Genomic DNA, 23,177 nt, shown 5'->3' on the forward strand with positions numbered 1-23,177 from the left:
ACTTTTTCAACATGTTCAAAATAAAGATTCAATCAAATCAAATGTCTGCAGTAGTGTGCATGCACATAAATGTTCTGGGATATGTGAATTATGTGCAATTTAAATCAACTCGTTTGTAGAGTGAGTTTGGTTTGCGGGTGAAGTCAGAGTTTGGGTTCTCATCAGTTCAGCAGCTGCTGGTTTGTGGACTGAAACTTCTACTGCTGTATAACTGCTGCTGCTTCAGGTGTGGATGCTCCGCTAACACCTGCCCACAGCAGGAGTGTGAAGACTCTATAGGTGGGACAGACCTGCTGTCGCTTCAGCCTATCGATGCAGCCACACAGAGTACTCTGGATGACAGAAGGAGTGATATGTCCGTCTGTGCCAGTCCTCCTCAGCCACCTTAGGAAGAGGAGCCACTGTCTTGCTGTTTTGTGAGCAGCAAACATCATCACTGTTTATTCTCACCAGCAGAAGCAGCTGACTCTCTCCACCTCAGGCTCTCGGCTCCATTGTCTCTATGTGATGTGGTCATGCAGCCACTTTTAAAGCAGGACTGGATCCATTATTCCTCACAAACCAGTGTCAAACCTCCTTTTTGTCTCTATGGTCACTGAACATTACTGCGAAAAAAGAAAGCTGACTGCATTGTTGGGCTTTCAGCAGCACTATAACACCATCTGCTCTGCATGATGTTATTATGTTTTAGTATTGCTGGATTTGTCTGCTGACTCTGTGAGCTCATCGGCCACGTAGCATGTACATGCCGGTCATGTGTTTCAGCTTGTTTATGAGTGTCCTACCATTTAAAGGTAAAGCTGCCATCACTCTGTACCTCGTGCTCTTTCTTCCTCTCTTTGCTGTGTTGTTCCCTCTGTCCTTCTTTCTCAGCTTTCAGTCGAGACAGCAGCTCTCCCATGTTTTGGTTTTTCTGCTCAGAGAGTGCGAGGGCAGCTTCTGTCATCTGCAGCCTGCACAACAACAGATGATGCTGTTAAACGCATGTTTGAGGCCCCGGTTACACCGATCTTTAATCTCTGACTACCAAACTCGAATCAGCTAATCCTTTGTCCAAACTGACGTCTGTGCCAAGTCTCGAGACATTCCTGCAAATTTCCTCAGAATGACATCGCTGTCAGGAAAATAGGACAAACAAAGAACTGCTATCATGTTTGGATACTGGAAACCATAATCGATCATCCCAGTGTCCTAACGCATCAGAGCTTCTGCGTTTGCAGAGTGGCTCATAATAAAGGTGTTGGTTAGAAGGAGAGGAGGACTGGACTCCCTCTTGTTTCTCTTGTTCTCTGCTGGCAGAAATAACTCCTCTGCCTTTTGCATAACTGTCCACCGCTCTCCTCAGCTTGCTGACTTTTTTGGCCGTGGCTTCATGCAAAAATCCTTCAGTTGCAAGATGTCTGGGGGCATTTTTGCATGTGCTGTGTTTTTCCAGATGTATCCACAGCATTTGAAAGCTGTGACCTTGAAGTAAGTCAGAACCGTGTGTTTCTGCTAGATTGTAAACGTCCATCAACGTCTGACTGACCATCCCAGAAAGGTCCCTCTAGCTACTCTGTAACCATCTCAGATCAAATCCAGGCAGTTATTTGGACAACGATCACTTCAGTGCTCAGTGGGACTCAAACCCACACGTCAAAAACAAACAACGTTCTGTGACTCTGTAACAAAGTTTATGTAAAGAGCTTTCCTGTGACACGTTACTCCACACCTGCTGGGCACACATACAGTTTGACAGCATTACAACCTATTGTTCACACGCGGCAGCACGACACGACTGGCTAACTGGGGGAGGGGCTTAGAACTCTCCGTGGATTTCAGCATTTTTTTGAGTGCCAAGTCTCCTGATATAAAGTGATCCTCGTGCTTTCTTCTTGTATGACTGCAGCAGCCACATATACGAGCAGCTGTCTTCTCACACAGCTGTTTGCTGGACGAGGACTGACGGAGGAGGAAACGATTACTTTGCGGTGAGAGAGTTGACAGCGGACTTTCTCTCGTTCAGAGCTTCCTGGAGTTGGCCGATCTGACTGGAGGTTGACCTGACGACAGAGAGAAAGTCACAGAATCATAAGAGGATGCAGGTGTCCCCACACACCATCTTCCAGGCTATTGGCCAATGGCCACAGAGTCACCGCTCACCTACTGGAGCGCCCCATCTCGTCCCTCTGCCTGTCTATGGTCTCCATCAGGCTCAGGAACTGAAACAAAAGTTAGAAATAAAAAACTGTATTTAATCTGAGTAGGTTATCTGGACATTACTGTGGTTCATTATGACTCACAGAAATATCTGACTACACATTACAAATTTGTGTAGACAACCGTGAAGATATCAGACTCCCTCAACCCTCGCTCCACCGTTATCAGCTTAGTCCAAACGTTAACCTGATTTGTACCGATATGTGTGTCTTGGCTATTTATGGGATTCACTTTGGTATGGACACTGAGCTGGAACTAGGCTGTGTGTCCACTACGTGATGAGAAAACAGCTGCACTCACCTCTCGAGTGCAAATTGCTTTTTGACATTAATCTGTTTGCATTTGTCTCTTTGGAAAAGTAAATAAAGGTGCATCACTACACAGAAAATAAACCTTTACAGAATCCATCCTGTGGATCTGTGGATCTGTAATCACAGTGGGCTATAGCTACAAGAGTGCATGTACTGGGATTTCCTACTGGTGGTGCAAGTGCTGGGAGGATCAGAAGTCCCGTATTCAGACAGGTTGTAGACTTCTGATCGCTTCTCTGGGAGAAATGTTTCTTGGAGGTGAATGGCTGACCTGTGGTGTCTGCAGTTCGGGAATGCGAGGTTACCTGCCGGCCCTTCTCCTCCTTCAGTGTTTGAATCTCCTTGCTGAGGACCTGTGTGCGGCTGCGACTCTCCCTCAGGGTGGACCGCCTGTCTGAGTTGTGCCCTGTGGCCTGCTCTGAAAGGTAAAGATGGCTCTCAGCGTGACCATGTTATAGTAACGCTAACAAAGCCATACTGCTAGCGTTACGACCTCAGGTAGGACTTACCGAGAGCTTTCAGCGTGTCACTGGGAATGTTGTTCCCAGCCATCTCCAGCTGCACTATGCTCTTGTTGTTCTGAAGTGCCTCCAGCATGGACCTGCCTCCCAGCAGACCTATATTGTTCCACCTCAGATCTGAGAGAGGTAAGAGGAGTTAGCATGGACCATCTGCTGATGACAACAGCAGCCTCTACAACCTAAACTTATGATGCTGCCATACGACGGAGGCTGCTCTTAAAAGCTGTTCTCTACCGAACAACACGGTACATGACGTTAACCAGTTAGAGTCACCTAGAACTTCCAGTGTGCTGTTGCGTTTGAGTGCCAGAGCGAGCACCGACGCTCCATGGTGGTTGATTTGATTGTTGCGCAGGTCCAGCTGCGTCAGCGCGCAGTTGGAAACTAAACCGCTGCAGAAGAGTGAGAAAGCTTCGTCCCACACGCCCAACGCATTCCACTCCAGCACCAGCCTGCAAAAACCAAACACTGCCAGTTAATTAGGGATACTCTTCAGTGCTCACACTATGTGCTGACAGGTTCCTGCAATGATCAGAAATGTGTGATAAGACTGTGCATTTGGTCACGTTTCTGCTGTCTCTCTGATGGGTTTGTTTTGTTTTCAGTATGATGTCCCACACTACAGGCTGTCTGCTCTTACTTTCATGTCAGGTGTTTGAAAATCGCTTTAATTCCCACAAATGCAATATTTTTGTTCACATCTTGGTTGTTTGATTGAAACTCATTTGTGGTGAAATACAAAGTGTCAGAGTGTTTCTCACCAAAAACAGAAGTGACTACAGTGGTTTTTGTGTGGTTAACTCAACTACTAAATATTCTGTGTGATCACTAAAGTGTCTGCGTGTCTCTACACTCAGCCTGTGGCCTTTCACAGGTCTCCCGCTGTTAAAAGACAGCTTACGATCTGTTGTTGTAAACCGGTACTACACAACTATTAACCTCCATAAGGGAAAGGAATGAAATGGCACACAGACAGGAAAAGCATGAGTCTTACCTGCGCAGCGTCTTGTTTTGTGCCAACAACTGTCCCAGCACCTCAGCTCCTGATGATCTCAGGTTATTCCCCTGTGAACAATAAAAACACAACCTAAGGACACACAGATATTGTGCAATAAGATAAAACTAGTGTCACCGTGTGTGGAGAGTCTAATTTGGGAGCTGGTACCTTCAGATCCAGGACTTTGACAGTCGTGTTGTCAAACAGTCCACTGAGGAGCACTCTGGCACCTGAGAGTCACACACAGCACAGTGACTAACACATCCTGAGTCACAATATTTACCAGAGCAGCAAATGTGGTTTATTATGCTAATGAGAAAAAGATCTATATGAATGTGCTCTATTTCTCTGTTTGTTTGTTGCATTTAAAAAAGACTGCTTGCATTTATCCTTCTAATTCAAGCAGAGAAAACTCTGTAAATGTGAAGATGTGTTCAGGATCAGAACCAAAGGACTTTGTTGACAGCATCTGTGTGATATGTAGCCTAACACACTCGCTCTGATAGTTTTATCAATCATCAGACTGACTAAAGTACGTTAAATAGACGTGCCGCAGCAGAGTGACTCGGGCAGGGCCACGTCACTGCATCATTGACATCACCGAGCACCATACACTTGCACATACTGTATAATTCTCCACATTACATAAAGACTGTCCTCACGCACCCTCCTCGCTGAGCATGCAGTCACTGAGTGACACCTCAGTAAAGACAATATCCTTATGGAAGGCCTTAGCCAGCACTGAGCAGGTATCTGCAGACAGGCTCTGTCCACTCAGGTCCAGTCTGGAGCCCTGAGCAGACCTGCTCTCCTGGAGCTGAGCTACAACACCCTCCTGAGGCTCCACGCCTCCCTCCTTACACAGACGGAGGTATATCCGCCTGAAATCCTCCATCCAGGCTCTGCAGACTCCTGATCATCTGACGAGCAGAGCTTTCCGTCCTCAGACCAACTGGTGAAAAGAAGGAGAGACAAAAGTTGCTACTGCTGCTATCTATACACGTGCTGTTGATTTTCTTTGCATCAAAGATAAACGCATTAATCAATAACGAAAACGCCGAGCTTTTGCTGAATTTAAGAAATAATTGACGATCACACGACACTGACTCAACTGTAACCACTGCAGCGACCAGCCCGCACAGCTGTGTGCATTTAGAGCGGACTGACGTGTATTTTACATGGTAGCTTGTAACAGGCAGAGCCACGCTGAGCAGCCAGTTTTGAATGAGAGTGACGCGAGGTGCTATCTCCACGCGAGTCAGAGGCTCGCGCGGGACAATCAAATCTTAAACCGATGATCAAAGTAAGGAGGTGTTTAAACCGGATGTCGTGACTAGCGATCAAAATAATAATTACAGGTTAAGATAAAAACACAGACCTCCACCAAAACTGTCGTCCTGACAGTTATTGTTGTCGTAGCTCGACCAGCTGACAGAAGAAGGAAACCAGGGCACAGAGTAACTAGGAAGTGTTTGACGCAAAGCATTTTGGTCGACGTAGTTTCGAAAAAATCTTTATTTATCTAACTGTTTGTTGGTTTTTATCAGGCCTGATCTGTGTGAGGATGAGCGAAGACTGCCTATAATACTGCTTAAACAGCTCGTCAACAACAGAAGGCTGTTAAGCGTCGTGTTGTTTAATAATGTTATTCATGCAGAAGGAAGACGGAGTGTTTGCTCAACCAGCAGGGGGCAGTAAAGACAACAACGGGTCGCAAAGTTGCCACTGAGGGTAAAAGAAGAAGATGGACATTAGCCAAAGAAAAGAGAAACGAGCATGGCCGGGAGCGGCAGTAGCACCGTCCCTGCGATAACTAGTTCTTTGTCGCAACTACAGGCGTTAAACGGATTGTTTGCGATATATAAAAAACAAGGGCCGACCTCCGCGGACGTGTTAAATGTACTCAAGGAAGCTTTGCTCAAGGGTAACGGGACCAAACAGCAGCAGGACGTCCAGCCCGGTGTTTGCGGAAAGCTGACCGTAAACCGTTTGTGTCGCTTTATCTTTCAGAGGCGGGAGTCAAAAATCCAAACCCGCGGAAGAGGAAGAACCAGAGCCTGAAGATGGGACACGGAGGGACGCTGGACAGCGCTGCCAGCGGGGTGCTGGGTAAGCGGCTAGGCTAGCGCTCACGTCCCGGTGCTGGGCCACGTGCGACTGTTGTCATTCCTGCCCTGGGGGGAGGGGGGAGAGGGGGTCAGTCCCACCCTCCGTGTTTACTGTTATTATCGGTAAAGCACCGGCAGGGCCCGACCTCCAGGGCTGCTCCAGTCTGCTTCAGTCATGCATGTCTGGGGGCGTTTTATACAGAGTTCACTATTAACATCAAATAGATTTATGTTGATAACAATCTCAAATTCCTGAGACGTACACTGTCGTTTGTCTAGAAGTTGTTTTTTCAAGACTAACATTTTTCTGTAACAGGTGCATTTTCTTTTCTTTTGCACATTTTTCTTCCCACGCGTGTCCTGGGAAAGTCCGCGACATCGTGACTCCTGTATTTTCTATGACAACATGCTTGCTGTTTTTCTATGGATAAAATATAGTAAAGTCATGAAATCTGATCTTATTGTTTTGATATATAGCTATGTTCCTCATAAGCAGTGTACCCCTGGTGCTGGCCCGTCATCCTCTATGAAGAGTGGAATGGTCCAGATGACCCACCTGTGTAGGAGTGAGGCCGGTGGACTTTGGAGAGGTGTACTGATATCACAGATGATGTTCAGGCAGCACCTCCACACTCAATCAATCAAGGTGCCAGTGGAAACGGCTTCAGTGTCTATGGGCACCTCGTTAGATCTATCAGGTGTTTTTCCTGCATTTCTACAGTGTAGAACAGGCTGTCCCAGGTTGTCTAACTCTGAGCTGCTTTGTCAGCAGTCACACCATCTTTAAGTGGCACAGTTCCACTGGCAGCCATACAAGCCCATAATGCTGCTTCCAGCATGTTTGACACATAATGCTTCAGTTCCTTCTGGATACTTTTTGTCTTCCCATCGTTTTTGTACAAATTTATCTCAGTTTCACCTGACAAAAGTGGGGTTTTTTCTCCAGAACTGTGACTTTTAAATGTTTCCTGGCAGATGCAGTCCGGCCTTCTTGGTCTTGAGTGTAACCAGTGGTTTGCACCATGGTGTAGGTTTTAACAATGACAGGCCGAGCTCTTCAACTGTTTTTGGGACTTGAGTCGATGTTATGTCAGGATTTTTATTTCTTCAAATGAAGAATTCATTTAAATTTTCTTCAGTGTTTTTGGGCCTTTAGGTGTTTCTGGGCGGCCCGTGCTTACATCTTTTTAAGAATGGACTACATTGGTAATTTGCTCTCTGATAGCTGTATTTTGTTTTTGTGCTTTTAAATCAATGATGGCCTCCTTCAAATGCAAGTTAAACCACTGTCGTTGAACAATGATATCATAGGACTCGATTTTCCTTATAACCTATGAGCCCAACTGTAGTTCTTGTCTTTATTAAAGTGTTTTATAAAGCACCTATGCAGCTAAAAGTGCAGAAGTCTGGTCCATTGACTCCAGTTAGCAGAGATGAACCTACCAGACAACCTGGTAGGTGCTGGTTGTGCTGATTGTGCTGGTACGTCTGGCAAAGTGGCCACACCCATAATTTCAGGAAAAATTAATTCACTGTGGTTGAATTAAATGGTCTGTATTTGTACAGCGCTTTACTAGTCCCTAAGGACCCCAAAGCGCTTTACACATTCAGCCATCCACACAGTCACACACACTTTCACACTGGTGATGGCAGCTACATTGTAGCCACAGCCACCCTGGGGCGCACTGACAGAGGCGAGGCACCACCGGGCACTCTGACCACCACCAGTAGGCAACGAGTGAAGCGTCTCGCCCAAGGAAGACTGCTCTTAACCAGCATGGCTGCTACAACATCCTGCAGCATGATGCCATGTTGTCTGATTTGCACCCCGCAGCACAGCGAGACGAGAGCACACCTCCACCTCGTCCGTAAGCATAAGAAAAGCTGTTCAGTCAGGTGATGTTGGGTCAGTCTGAGGGAAAAGCAGCCGCTTCACTGCTGCTTGCAAAGTCCCAGGTGATGATGTCATGAAGAAGGGAATAAAGCTTGTTATCAACTTAACAAAGCACAAAGATGAGCACTAAATATAAATGTTTCAGTATATTCTGAGTTTGGTGAACTTTGATGAATGAATTAAAAGTGAGTTCAGTGAACACTTCAACCTGTGGGGGGCGCTAGCAGGACTTTAATCATTGGACTCTCTTTGTTTCAGTTGTTGGTGTTGGGAACGGCACCAAAATGCTCAGCACAATGTTGACTGGGTCAAAGGTCAGTTTGCTTCACTGCTGTTTGAACTAAACTAAAATGTGCATTAAACCTTGACGTCTGGTGAAAAGTGCGAGGCACCGTGCATGAATGCAGGTTAGAGCTGCACTGCTGTGCGTGTCTGATTGTTCTTTATTGTGCATGCTGACGAGCACAGCCAGGCTCTGACTCTACCGTATGTCGTCACCTGGATGAAGCCAAACATGTTGGTTTAACAGATGCACACTGACATGTTCCAAATAAAACGACGCGTCCTTTAGTTTGTGTCACAGTGAAGTCCTTTCCCCCATGAACTTCTAGCATTGTGTCGATACGTGCTGATTGGTCTGTTCCTGCTTTCATGGTAACAGATCTAACAGGTGCTAACGAGCTGTTAGAAACCACAACACAAACCTCTGCGTGTGTAGAGAAGCACTTTTTTTTTAGGTACAAGTATACATGCAAATCTATTGATAAGGACATTGTGTATACAATACAGCTTCTCAACAGACCCGAACGCCTCGTGAACTTTAGATGTCTGCGATGACAAATGCATGAATGATTCCTGTAACTTGTTAACTGTGGATGAACTTGGTGTGACACAAACGTGACACATGCTGTGTGTTTTTTCAGAAATACGTTGCCGTTGGAGAGTTTGGAAAAGCAACAGACACTCTTGATGCCACCGGCAGCGTGACTCTGGAGAAAGGTTTTGGTAAATCCGTTCATTCGATCTTTCAGATCCACCGACACAGCAGGATAATCTGCAAACTTCGGTTTCTCCTTTACCGTCTGTCTCTCAGTGAGTCATGTTTTCATACATTTTCTAGAACACATAACCAGGCTGGACGTCGAGGATAAGCTGAAAGCTTTCACTGGTGACATCATGCAAGTGCCTCCGCTGTGAGTCAACATCCAAACGTCTGAAGCTTTAGTTAGATCAAACGAAACGTTCATTTCTTAAGATGAAATCTTCTTTTACAGAAAACGAAACCTAAAACTCTCCGAGCAGCAGCTCAGGACTTCACGTCCTCTGTTTCTGCGCTTGTTTGGGATGGTGTTGGATTTGATGGTAGATGCATAAACGTGGGGTTCATGTGAGTTTCCTTTTTGGGGGTTGCAGTCATTTAGTGGCTCCGTGGTGCAGTGGTTCGATGCTTACCTTACATGAAGGTGCATGAATTGAACTCAGAGGCGCGATGACAGCTTTGCACGGTTCACCAGCTTTATCACAGACGCTTCCAGGAATGTGCCAGGTTGGCTGATGCAGCAGGAAAATTCAAATCGGGGAACCACAAAATGAGTGTGATTGTTAAAGTAGGCCTACATATCCATGTGTGGAGAAGCTGTTTCCATTTTCTGAGGGACATTAGCCGTGTCATCATTTTGAGTCTACACAAGCAAAGATCAGAATCAGAAAAGGTTTTATTGCCAAATGTTGAGCAGCTTTCCAACATTAGGAAATGAAGGCAAACACTTAAATAAACATAAAAATGAAAAGTGCTAAGCAGATTAATATATACATGAGTGCAAAAGTGGAACAGATGCAGAGAAGTATGGGGCCATGTGTTTGGGGTGGGACCAGTCTTATGTTACTGTTCATGAGTCCAACAGCAGAGGAGAAGAAACTTATGGTGAGAGGTTCTGGTGCGACTGGGCCGGAGCCTCCTGCCTGAGGGGAGCAGGTCTAACAGACTGAGTCCAGGGTGAGAAGGGTCAGCTGTGATCCCAGCTGCACGCCCCAGTGTGCTGGAGGCGCACAGGCCCTGCAGAGATGGGAGTCTGCAGCCAATCGCCTTCACGGCAGAGCGCACAACACGCTGCAGTAGACGCCAGAGCCTTCAACAAATGGCTGAACTGAAACCAGTTTTCTCTGAATGTGCAGCCAGTTTGATGGCATGTTACAGGTTAATGATATGATCAGAGAGCCGTAATGACTAATTGTTGTAAAGGCTAAGAAGTGATGTGTGGACCAGTTCTGTGTGAAGATGCTCTGAGATCTAAATGTCCAGCTGCAGTAAACCGATCGTGTGTCCTTTAATGCCGTTCATGTCCCCTGGGAGAATGAATGAAAGGCCTCTCAATGGTCCAGTTCTTTAAACATTTGAGGGTTTTTTGTCTTATTAGTGTAGCGCAGTGACCTATGAAGCCTCTGGAGGTCACTGTTTGCTCACTGCCTCTACTGCAGTGCTGATTCCCACTGAGGCAGGAAGCAGTGCCTTTGTGTCATTATACATGGAGTTCATATAAAAACAGTTCTTAGTGCTTCTTAGTGCTAAATGTGTGTATTTTTTAACTAACTCTTATAATCGTTTTAGATACTCGGCATTAAAAAAGGATGGCCAACGTCTGTCTGTCCTACTGAAGAAAGGTCACAAGGTCGATGCCAAACCGGCCAGGCCCGTCACGGTGTACAGCCTGACCCTGCAGGAGTTCAAGCCTCCTCTCTTCACTCTGGGTTCGACACGTTGCATCACACAGCGACTGCTCTCAAACAGGCTTTTAGGTGTTGTGTCCTCTTTGGCTGACTGTTTCGCTTTCCTTCGTGTTGCAGATATTGAGTGTGGTGGTGGGTTCTATGTCAGAAGTTTGGTGGATGACCTGGGAAAAGGTGAGACTGCCTTCCACCTGTTTCACCTTTCCATCGACGGCGTGTTGCTGAGTAACGCTGTCTGTGTGCTGCAGCTCTGTCCTCTTGCGCTCATGTGAAGGAGCTGGTCAGAACAAAGCAGGGTCCGTTCACTCTGGAGGAGCACGCCTTACACGAGGAGCAGTGGACGCTGGAACACGTCTTGCGCTCGCTGAAGACCTGCTCAGAGGGAGACCCGGAGGAGGACCATCCGAAGCCAAAGAAGGTAGTCACCTGACCGGGACCAGGATGCGGAGGGAAGAGGAAGGGGTTTCCTTTCATGTAAAGACTGATTTTTGGTTCATACCCTTCAGTTTTAGTTAAAGTTTGAACATCATGACACCTTACATTAAAAGTTGTAAAGCAAACAGTCATATAATGAGAAACGTGAGCAAAGGAGACTCAGCAGGTTACCATGTTGCTGGACCTGCACAGATTTGTGCTGGAGCTGCGAGGGAACGGCGAGATCAGTGTCTGTGGCACCGAACACTTGTGAAGTTTTTGTTGTAAGTTTAGGATCTGATTTGTTTTTATCGGCTGCCTCGGTTTAGTTCACTGTTGTAAAAATGTCTTTTACAAAGTCTTCCTTGAGTCCTGCTCAGTGCAGTGATGCACATGATTAAGTAAAAAAGCCCCCTGAGCTCGTCCAAACTCACGTGTGGACTGTTATTTCTTTGCTTCTAAGCTTCCCACTACAATGAAGACATCTACAGGTGAAACTCGAGGAATTCAAATATAGTGCAAAATGTGGCCACAATCTTCCGTAACACCTCAGCAGCGCTACAGCTGATAGCATCCACGCCACGCTGCATCGAGGCAGTAATTCATGCAAAAGGGGCCCAAACCAAGTACAGAGTGCGTATGCATGGTTATACTTATTCTAATTTTCCGAGTATCACCTGCTGCTTCATTTCCATAGCGCATGCTCTGTGCCGTTTCTCATGGTTACGTTTCCTCGGTCATTCCAAACTCGAACAAAGGAAGGCCGGGCACATCCCGATGCGTTTGATAATCGGGATACTGTTGACTCGTGAGGAGGAGACTGAGTGGCTTGCACTGACAATGGCAGATATATGGCGCCAGCTGCCGGGGGGCGGCTCACTCGAGTTATCAGCGGTTTTTGGCCCGGAGTCTGACGCCACGGGAGGCTGGCCGGATCAATGAGCTGCAATGATTGTCTCAGTCCAAATATTAGCCGTTTTGTGGATGTCTTTGATGTCTTTAAGGCTGTTTGCTCCACTTTATCTAAATTACAGCCGTTAGAAAGTTGGCAGACGGGGGCGCGCGCCAGGAAATCGAGCCGGCGGCTGGTTTCGGGGAGCGAGCAGATAAACGCCGTCGTCCGGCTCCCAGGTGCGAGTCGCCGTTTCCAGCGACGGTTAATGAACTCGCGTGACGATAAAATGTCGCGAGGCCCTGCGCGCGTGCAGCTGGGCCCCGCTGTGACTAAAGCAGAAGTCTCCGGTTATTGTTTAACATCCAATCACTTAGTGAGCCGTTACATACACGAGCGTTTATTGCTATCTCATCCCACAGTGGATTTCACAGGAAAACTCCAAACATTCAAATCAGGAGTTAATCCCACTTGATTGAGCTGCACCGTTGGGGCCGTGGATCGCAGTCGGCCTCTATTACACTGTTAAGATAAGGCTGCGGCCCGTTTGACTACACAAAGGTGTGTGGGTATAAAAGCAGCGCTGCGTGCTGTCTGTGCTCTGTTCACGTGGGTTTTACATCTGACATTCAACATTTGTTCAACATTTTTAAAAACAATGTTGCCAAAGAAATGTTATTCACACAACTGCATCATCGCGCTCTTTGCCTAACTGTCTCACTTCAGCGTGGTGCCAAACCACGGGGAATGTCTTTTTGCATAAAGCAATGATGCCGATCTCTGGCTGGGAGAACCTAAACAGTTTGGACAGCTACCCTCGTGGGCCAATCCGCTGACTTGTGGCATGATACTTCCTGGAGCAAAACCAGTGAGAACTATCATTTCAAATCACACTTATCTTTGAAAGCCCGGCTCTAATGCAAAATCTCCTCAAAGTTACCATTAAATCATCTGAGACTGCTAACAGACAAGGTCACGAAAACGCTGTACGCTCCTCCTGTGTAACAGTGCATGTGCTCTTATATTTCATTTATGTGAAAACGTATTTCTTATTGTGCCGAGTTACACATATCACTGTGCTAATACATATATGACACAGCAGTATGCAGATACTGCAACAATAAACGGATGTTCACTCATTATTCGGGCATGATCCAGTAATATGATTTTGCATGCAAGTTTTGATTGAGGTGCTTTGGGTAAATGCAAACAGTTTTGAGCTGAGTAGGAGTGTGACTTTTACTCAAACATTATGGGCGGTGTACACTCTTAGGAGTGTGACCGTGAGGAGGCTGAAGTGTGAGCGGGCCCGTATTTGCATTTTAAGACCCAGCTACTCTCAGCGCCGGCTCTCTTCCATTACATTCGTCTGTTTTCTGATTACCTGTTTGCGTCGCGTCGATTCTTCTGAAACACAATTATCTCCCCTCTCCTGTCATCCGACCACTGTGGAGTTCGTTAAGAACTGCGTGCAAGCCAATCAGAAACGGCCGCCGGCCACCTGCAGGAAGTTGGCCGTCCACTTATCTCCTCCCTCCTTCGGCTGCAGACAGATAACAGCAGCAACAGTTGAACAGAGTGGCAGCTCCTCAGCAACCTGATGGACACTAAAACAGTGTAACGGTCTCCCGAGCAGCTCGGAAACAGGCTCTGGTCGTTGTGTTTCGGGACTGGCTGAGCAGAGGTTAGCGCGGCTCATAAAAAGTTGCTGTGATAGAAAGAGGAAGGCTGCGGGACTAAAGACGCGAAGCTCTCCCCTAGTTTGGATCCAGTGCGCAGTAGCGGTGATCGGCATCATGAGCGTCCCGCTTTACGCACCGACCCCAATTCAGCCGGCACACCCGACCCCCTTCTACATCGAGGACATTCTGGGGAGGACCTCCACCACCACCTCCACATCTCCGTCCTATTCTTCATCGCCAACGTCTTCATCTTCCTGCTCCACTCCGGTCATCCCCACGCCGACTCTCCCGTCTCCCAACTCGTCCTTCAAAAGTTTGATCTCGCCGTACAGAACCCCGATTTATGAACCCACGCCGATCCACCCCGCGCTGTCCCACCACGCTGCGCTGACGGCGACGTACGCCTCGGCGGGGGCTTTCACCGGCTCCTTTTACCCGTTTCACCAGCAACACCACCGCTCCATGGGGGAGTACGCACAGGCGCTGCTCAGGCACGACCCTCTCGGTGAGTTCCATTTCATTTCCATCATTGATATTGGTCTTATCATTTGTTAGCAAACATATCCTGCGGGGCATTTTCTCCTTTTCTGCTGCCTTGCCGTCAGACAGCCAGCATCACGTTTCTTGTTTTCCTGTGTGGAAATGCGCCAGTTAAACTCAGTTCCTCAAGTCTGCACTGCTGGTTTTATTTCACTGGAAATCAGGACCCTTAAATAGTTAAGGTCATATATTCACAATTTGCATTGTAAAATGAATAAATCATATATTATTGGACATCATATCGCTCGGTGACAATTTAGGTGAACCTGAAATCTGTTCGCGGCAACATATACACTTGGATGATGTGGCAGTAAGACAACTTTCTGCTCTTTGCATGAAAACTTTAATGTCTTCACAAGCTTCGTTTCAGTCCCAGCGAAACCATTTTTGCATAAGCATCACGCTTGGTCATGCATGTCGAACTCAAGATCATCTACACTTGCACTGCTCCTCTTAAACACACTTTAGAGTCGAGGACACACTTTGTGCGTCTTCGCGAAGCCTTCAGCTCATTTTGGTCTCACAAGAACATTTGTGCACGATGCGCGACCACGCACACATGAGTCACATTGTTATTGTGACAGACGTATTTGGGGCCACAATAGCAGCAGGCATATCCATTCAGTGTGCTGCTGCTGGTGGTGATAGGGAGGTGCATGGCAACCTTGACTCGTTTTCCTGACTCCCATTGTTCTGAAACATCAGAGGACCGAGTCAGCCAGTGACTAAAACATAGCCAGGCCCTAAATCACTTGTTATTTCACTGCTGTGCGTGTGTGTGTGTGCGTCATATACTTTTGAGCACCAAGTAGTTGGGTTATTTTTCTCTAGGGTATTGACTGAACATGAGCTTACCACAAGTCTTTTATTATTATTATGATAATAATTATTAGCAGTATTAGTGGCTGGGGGAGCGGCCGACGTGAAACAAGCCGATCTTGACATTGTGGGCTTGTTAGAAATCGGCTGTGTGAGTATGGAGCCGTGAAAGCTGCTTTACATGATGTGCCCGGGGTGCTTGAAGCCATCACACACGCTGTGCGCCGTGTTAGAGGCCAGAAGTGATGGTCCTCTTAAGTATAGTGTGACAAGCGGACCGTCTGACTGTGTGCTGCTGAACAAGCCGGGCCTTTTTCCGTTCATAGCGGAAGCTGTGAGCCTGTCGATAGGAGTAAATCTGGTTTCAGAAGCTGTTAAATGTTTTCCTGTCTCACCCCGGCCAGCCGCTTCCTCGGGAGCCCGCTGCACGCTGCTGATTATTTTATCGACATCCTCAATACAGACATATTCAGGAAACACTCGGCCTCTGATAGCCCGGGATCCGTTTTTCACATATTGTTGCACTTCCTCTGCCGGGCTCGCGAGGATGTGGCTGACTTTCTTTATGATTGGCGGCGAGAAGAAAATAAGGCAAACAGAGAGCTAATGGGGACTTATGAGAAAGATAAAGTCCCCCTAACAGCAGCTACAGTCGTGTCCTCCCAACTGAGCTGACCTTTCAGACAGACGACAAACAAGCACGAACTGAGATTGCCCGAGGAGAACAATGATTGGTTTCAGCGCCTACAATCATCTGTAATCATCTCGTATGATATGTCTTGTCGAACAGCGGATTAAAGATGCTGTGCTCTATAAATATCGCGCACACCTCCTCTGGCTATTTTAAGCAGCCCGCAGTGTGCGCGCTTTCAGGCCCGCTTAAGTTCCGATCTCCGTCACTCAGTTTTATGAAACTGTTATTAACGAGCTATCCCAACCGCCACATCTGTGCATCTATTTACAGCGATCACGTTAATACTCTGATTTGATGAGACTGTCTGCAGGCCGCTGCGCGCGCCAACGGCAGAAAGTTACAAAGTAACACAAAGCCAACAAAAACTGTGAGTGCGAAAATATTTCAACCAGAAGTGCGCGTGCTTAATTACCACAATTATAACGAGTTAGCGCTTATCATTCCAGTTTCACAGATTTTTATTAGCCGAGCGTAAACGGCACGAACACAAACTTCTCACATATTCAGTGAAAATGTTTCATTTTATGTCATTTCCTTCATTTTCGCCGCAAATTGATTTTTACTCAACCTTTCCTGTACTTGTATTTTCGCTCAGTGTCTCTTGGGGCTGGATTGGCTAACTTCCTTAGGAAAAGCGCAGCAATAAGAAGGTCTTTGACAGCAGTTTCGACCACAAACATTCATATTGTGTCAGAGCTGAGCACAGGAGTGTCTGTTGGTGGATGCCATTGCCTATAATCACACCGCAAAGCAGGAAGCACATGAAGCGGATATTTGGCCATAGTTTTCACTGTCACGACCTCCCTGAAAAGACAGCTCGCAGCAGGCTGCAGGCTGCCGTTGTTTGTTCCCGGCCATCACCCGGGGAGGAAAGCAGACAGGACAAAAACACCTCTGATTGCACCCAGCGGCCTTTCGCTCCAATAAATCTCTTCAACAGCACCGATCCTTTCCCCTCATTAATCCGCAGTAAATTAGGAATTATGTTCATTTCTAATCGAGTTTTAGGGTATAAACTTTGAAAAGCACATCGAGACTTTTGGAGATTTTGAGCCTCCTTAAAATCAGCACCGGTGTAAAACAACAAACACATAAAACATCATAATAATTATAATAATAATCATTTGTATTTGTATGAAATCTTTATTTTGAACATGTTAAAATATTATAACAACAATAGAGAAAAAAGAGACAAACAAAACAAAACAATAATAATTATAAATAACTTACATTTATTTCAAAATGCAGTAGAAAGAAGCGCAAGCTTATTTAATCCCACACATTTCCCAATATTTAGTAACTAATAGTCTCCACTTTTTCTTCCTGTTTATGCCCTGTCCATCAGAAATTCTTCATTACAGTTTTACATCTGTTACCTAATAATAATAATAGTAATAATAATAGATAGTAGTAATAATAATAGTAATAGTAGTAATAATAATAGCTAATAATAGTAATAATAAATAATAGATAATAATGTAATAATAATAATAATTAGTAATAATAATAATAGTAATAATAATAGTAATAATAGTAATAATAATAGTAATAATTAGAATAGTAATAATTATAATGTAGATAATAATAGTAATAATAAAGTAATAATATATATAAAAGTATAGTAGTATAATAATAGATAATAGTATAATATAATAATAGTAATAATAGTAATAGTAATAGTAATAGTAATAATAATAGTAATAATAATAGTAATAATAATAGTAATAATAATAGTAATAGTAATAATTAATAATTAATAAATACATAAATCCAAATAATAGTTATCCAATAATTAATCCTGAAAAATAATAAACTCTCAAACTTTTCCACATTGGAGTCCGCAGCTGTCTGGTGACCGGGAGAGCCCACAGAGTCTAAACACATCTTCTCTCTGTTACCGTCTGTCTGTCTGTCTGGCTCTGGTTACCGAATAGTTCGATTTTTCGATGCCTCTGCACTGCGCATGTCTGCGTATAGGCTGTGCCGTCAGCTCCGGAGCTTTTAATGAAAATGTTTGAAATGTGTTGTTTTATATTTTCATGTGGATAAAATTCACTTATCGCAAGAGTTCAAACGCGTGAATGTGAGTGAAAATGCCGTCAGTGGGCCTAATATAACGCAGTACAAATGTACCGTGTTTCTGTCGCGTACCTGCGTGTTTTGTTAATTCGTTTCATGTCAGATGGCAGCAGGAAGGTTTATATGCTGTAGCTTCTTTTTCGACAGCGGGCACGTTTGTCACAGCCAGAAATAAATATTTCGTTTTATTTCATGTATTTCAAACACGGTGCATTCTGTGGGATCTCTCCACAGGGAAGCCTCTGCTGTGGACGCCGTTCATCCAGCGGCCCTTACATAAGAGAAAAGGCGGCCAGGTGCGCTTCTCCAACGACCAGACCATCGAGCTGGAGAAGAAGTTTGAGACGCAGAAGTACCTGTCTCCTCCGGAGAGGAAACGCCTGGCCAAGATGCTGCAGCTCAGCGAGAGACAGGTGAGCGGAGCCCCTCTGGCTCACACACATGTGCCGTAATGGCCTGCAGCTGTTTGGAAGGATCTCCGGAGGATCGGCCGCAATTTTCGATGAAACACTTTTATACATTTATTTATTTATTCCGTTTTTGAAATGTAGCATAACACTAGATTTAGCTACTTTATTACTAGAAAGCTATTTACTGGCTGCAAATGGTTGGAATTTGTAGCGAATTACCCATGGGTTTGTGTGTGTGTAATATTTGTGCTGCGTGCTGATTTGATTCAATGTGACCTTGATCCAAAATGAATTTAAACCGCTTCCACGTGAACAGCGGACAAACCGAATTTTTAATTGACGCCAGAAATCTTACGGACGAGTTTGCGCATAAGAAACATCCTTTCAGAGTTTTAATATTTAAAGAAGGAAGATCATTCATTTCTTTCTTTTTTGAACATTTCCTTTCAGGTTAAAACCTGGTTCCAAAATCGACGTGCGAAGTGGCGAAGACTAAAACAGGTGAGCAGCGGTGACTGATGTCGCCCTACCTTCCTTTCACTCCTCACTAAAATACACTCGTACCGTCTCCTAATCCACGGGGTTCGCTTTCACCAGGAGAATCCTAAGAGGGAGGTGGAGGATAACAGTTCCAGAGGTAAGAAAGGAGATGAAATGATAGAGGCTGCCGGAATCCAGAACCAGGAGCAGAGGCAGCCAGGCTCGGCCCCCGAGTTGGCGCAAGCGGGACACTGTGTGTCCTCACAGCAGGCCCACACAGAGCTGAACTCTGACGTGTCAGACGACACAGACCAGGAACTGGACATAGAGGACGACGAGGACTTCACACTAAACCCCCAGTTCTGAAACACAGGCTCCATAAAGATCTGCCTCGGACACTGAAGCTCTCATGCGTCGCTGTAACTCCTTCCTCCTCCTCCTCCTCCTCCTCCTCCTCCTCCAGCCTGGTGACTTGCAGATTGATAGACTGGTTCCGGATGTAATACTAAGACAAGTCAGCCCCTCAAACCCGAGTGCCTTTCATCAGAACTGTCTTCTTTGTTGAACCTGTGTACATATGCGTAATGTTCTGTAAGTGTGTGTGTGTGTGTGTGTGTGTGTGAGAGAGAGAGAGAGAGAGAGAGAGAGAGATGTTCTTCAGATGAATAGTATGCCTGTAGATCAGTTTCTCTGTACTGTAGCATATACGTGTTTTTATAGCGTGTTTTTTAGTTCTTTTGTTTTGTTTTGCGGGTGTGTGTCGGCGTGTGTTTTTTATGTGACATTTTATTAAATAATCAATGTAGCGCAAATTCAGTTTTGTTTGATGTCTAATAAACTATTTTCTGACAATCAATCCAAACGTTTGGATGCAGCTCAGCTGGTCTGTGAACTCTTTTCTCTGCTGTCTGAAAATGAAACGTTGTAAATGAAGCATTTCTCCCACATCCAGCAACGCGTGAAAGATCCGCCAAGAAGCAGGAAGAATTATAATCAGTCCAAATAATCACAGAAAACCCAAAACAACAAGAACCGACGCGCTCTGGTCAGGTTCAAACTCACTCATTATTCGGACGTTTAACAGAAGTACATTTAACAAAGAATCAGTGCGAGTAAAAGTGCGACACGTCGTGTCTAAACGCTGAGCTGTAGTGCAGAATGATAGAACAAACTTCATACACACGTCATATTGTGTCTGTTACACATTAAGCCTGAAATATATTTTGCACATGTTTATATCCAACGCGGTAGTTTTTTGTGTACCTGCAGATCTGAGACTTTTCTCCTTTTGTTTGTTTATTTTCACATTTTCGTTTCTGATTGGTTAAAGGTTTATCTCATAAAATAGCAGCAGCCACATTACAGGACATTACGATGTGTTAGATGTGTGGCTGTGCTGGTTATAGCCTCTAATTCTTTTACTACAGTGTGGAAATCAGTGGCGTTTAAAACAGAAGAGAAGCAGACTGTAGATGAATGTACCAACACAACACGATAAATATAAAAATAGCGCATTTCAAATCTTGAATAAAAGGAGCCGCCTTCAGTAATATTTTATTAATATTGGTTTAATGTTGCTGTTACATTCATGGAAAATCAGAATTTAAATTTTGAATGTGTTATTATATGTAAAATGCATCCAGACGTGTGGCTTTATAAAACATTTAGCGTCAGGGACAAAAACACTGAAGAACAGCTGAGCTAAAAAGGAAGAGCTGCAAACTTGTGGAGGATCATCAGAGTGTGTAATCACTCAGTGATAATGAATGATAACTGCCTTTACTATCAGTAGTGAATGTGAGGAGGTACATTAGGACTCCCTGTGCTGCATTAAGCTGAATTACAGTCACACTGCTCTGTGTGATTTTCAAAATAGAGAGCTAGAGAAAATAAACAAAATCTGCAAAAACCCTGAAACCATCGTTCATTTAAAGAAACAGAAAACAAATGTGAAAGTTTAAAACTATCAGGCCTGTGTTTAACACTTTGTGGGCCTCTGGGGAGATCTGGGACCAGTTGTTGGATTTTATAGAAGATTCTAGATTAGTCATAGTTTTTATTTCATGATGTGTAAACTGTGTCAGCACTTTCAGCTGAGATTTGTGAGGCGGCGCCAACAAAGCAGCTTTTAATTAGAATTTTTAAAGCAAATACAAATGTTTGATTTGGAAGCTAAAAAGCGATTCGCTGCTCTTCATTCTGCCGTTTCCAGTTTCAGAATCTCTGAGGAATCAAAAGCAGCCAAAGATTGTCAAACAGTTTAGTCCTTGTCAATTGTTGTCCCATCACCACATTCAACTTCAAATAGCTTATCGTCAAACTCATGCAAACAGCATGAGTGGGACTTTTTCAGTGAGTAGATTAGGTTAATGATTGAGTGAACCCTCAGAAGCGCGGGGACAGCAGAGAGATAGCAGCAAGGCTGGATTGATAGTCTTACAATACGTTCACAGTACTAGTTCATATAATAGATTACTTAACACCAATCGGGAATTGAAATGAAAACGTGTTCTGGGAAATGTAACTTTTTTCTTAACCCTGTGCGATATTTGGAGGGAGAGGTCATTGCTCTTGTAGCCATACTCGAGCTGCATTACCATCGCTGAGGTTCAACGGCCTCACCGTACAAGACTATACTCAAACCCAGAGCACACTGATTGATCTCAGCTCCTGTATTGTGTAATGGTTCACAAATTGTGCAGGTAAAGTCAACATTTGGACAAATAGCACAAACAGTTGGTGGGTGAAATGTTCAGAAGATAGCTGACTGATTCCAAAGTGCCCATCTGATCTGGCCAATACACACACACACACACACACACACACACACACACACACACACACACACAGACTGCTTGTTTTTGTCCTAACAAGTTATGCAGAATAATAAGATCCAGTGACTGTGATGATAGTTATAATTTGAATCATTTGCAACTAAGCAGTAGCACCAACAGAACGTTACTGTGACCTGATCATGATCATAAAACATTTGGAAACAACTCTCAGACTCAAACATCACGAGCGATGCACAGACAGGAAGGATATTGATGAGGTGAGCTTTGCTGTCTGAAGGTACCCACGCTGATATTTGGCTGTTTCTCAGATGTGGGACTTTATATCACCTCTTCAACAGGATGAAACAGTCATAGGCAGCAGGACAGCTCACTGACAGTCTATTAGCTGTGTGTGTGTGTGTGGGTGCGTGTGTGGGTGCGTGTGTGTGGGTGGTATTGGTGACACAAGTTAATGTGTGGTTATATTTGAACGACTGAGGAATGTGTTGACTGTTGACCTTGGCCAAATGGAAGCCATTATCTCGCCCTGCTGAGGCCCTCCTCCTCTACTGAGCTGATAAATTAATGAGAGAAAACAGCACTTACATCAATACTAGTGTCGCCAGCAGCCACAGGGACACAGGTCGGGGGGGGCAGAAACTGAGAGATTAATGTCATTGTTCAGTATCGCTGTTGAGACAAGGATGGGCAAAGTGAGGGGAAGATGGCAGCAGTAGTAATGATAGTACTATCCGATCCAGTTTCTTTCACTTATTGGCCCAGGTCATCAGAGGTCATCAGAGGTCATCAGAGATGCCCAGACCACCTCCTCCAGCTCTTCTTCTGGGGAACACGAGCATTTGCAACCCAGCAGAGACACATGATGTCTGTAGTGTGTCCTGGGTCTGCCTTCGGGTCTTCAGGTTGGACACCCAAAACACTTTACATAGATGTTGTCTGGAGCCTTTTTGAATGCCCAAAGCGCCTCAGCTGGCTCCTTCTAAGTGTATGCAGGTGCAGAAGCTTTACTCAGCTCTTTTCAAATGAGTCAGCTCTTCACCCATCCTCCACCACAGAGGAAAATCTATCAACGGTGAGAAAATCAGGATCAGAGACAATAGATGGAGGGCTGAGGTGAACACCACTCTGAGCCGCGTGCCAGAGAGAATATTGTCACTGAACATGCGCTGAATAGCCCTGAGTATCTGCTGTTTTGGAGAAGCTCAACAGTGCACCAGCCTGGATGAAGCGCTGCACAGGAACCCTCGTTACCAAGCAGCATGAAGTCCTGAAGAAATGCTAGAGAGAAGCAGAGTCACACCGTACAAAAACATGGGTGACAGAGACACTGCAATAAGCTTTGTGTGATGAAATGCAAAGAACACGGGCAGTCATCCTAAACAAACAACACCATCCTGGAAAGAGCAGCAGTCCCTGCCATGCGCACCTGGTGAAATGGAAATGCACACGTTGGCCATGTAGTGAAAATGTATGACCCCAACCAGATCCCAACCACGACACAAAGATGCCTGCAGGAGGGATTTGAAGCTCTGGGCTTTGAACAGCCAGAGGTGAACATGTGAAAAGCTGCAGTCTGAAGAGCACCTGGCTACACTCATGCACTCTGGCCACACCC

General features: G+C 45.2%; 3 protein-coding genes across 3 annotated transcripts in view; 2 read left to right on the forward strand and 1 right to left on the reverse strand.

Annotated features, from left to right (window-relative positions):
* Nucleotides 1-5,515, reverse strand: part of lrrc45 (leucine rich repeat containing 45) — a gene marked incomplete in the record, with an annotated part of 23,499 nt that extends 17,984 nt beyond the window's left edge. The window contains 10 exon segments of the mRNA XM_014330063.2: nucleotides 818-953; nucleotides 1,965-2,042; nucleotides 2,143-2,201; nucleotides 2,816-2,928; nucleotides 3,020-3,148; nucleotides 3,305-3,483; nucleotides 4,026-4,096; nucleotides 4,197-4,258; nucleotides 4,695-4,980; nucleotides 5,407-5,515. Coding sequence (XP_014185549.1) covers nucleotides 818-953; nucleotides 1,965-2,042; nucleotides 2,143-2,201; nucleotides 2,816-2,928; nucleotides 3,020-3,148; nucleotides 3,305-3,483; nucleotides 4,026-4,096; nucleotides 4,197-4,258; nucleotides 4,695-4,923 — 1,056 coding nt within the window.
* Nucleotides 5,516-5,699: 184 nt separating this feature from the next.
* trub1 (TruB pseudouridine (psi) synthase family member 1) lies at nucleotides 5,700-11,593 on the forward strand. Its single transcript, XM_005949634.3, has 8 exons — nucleotides 5,700-5,952; nucleotides 6,039-6,137; nucleotides 8,289-8,344; nucleotides 8,954-9,035; nucleotides 9,151-9,223; nucleotides 10,639-10,778; nucleotides 10,875-10,931; nucleotides 11,006-11,593. Exons 1-8 carry the CDS (start codon nucleotides 5,805-5,807, stop codon nucleotides 11,185-11,187), a joined length of 837 nt encoding a protein of 278 aa, XP_005949696.1. The 5' UTR covers nucleotides 5,700-5,804; the 3' UTR covers nucleotides 11,188-11,593.
* Nucleotides 11,594-11,599: 6 nt separating this feature from the next.
* On the forward strand, nucleotides 11,600-21,540 carry hhex (hematopoietically expressed homeobox). The gene is made up of 4 exons (XM_005949635.3): nucleotides 11,600-14,250; nucleotides 18,112-18,290; nucleotides 18,738-18,788; nucleotides 18,885-21,540. The coding sequence occupies exons 1-4, from the start codon at nucleotides 13,860-13,862 to the stop codon at nucleotides 19,131-19,133; spliced, it is 870 nt and encodes a 289-aa protein (XP_005949697.1). The 5' UTR covers nucleotides 11,600-13,859; the 3' UTR covers nucleotides 19,134-21,540.
* The last annotated feature ends 1,637 nt before the right edge of the window (nucleotides 21,541-23,177 follow it).

The sequence above is a fragment of the Haplochromis burtoni genome, unplaced genomic scaffold, assembly GCF_018398535.1.
Source record: "Haplochromis burtoni strain Fernald_Lab_line unplaced genomic scaffold, NCSU_Asbu1 Contig_691, whole genome shotgun sequence".
NCBI lineage: Eukaryota > Metazoa > Chordata > Actinopteri > Cichliformes > Cichlidae > Haplochromis > Haplochromis burtoni.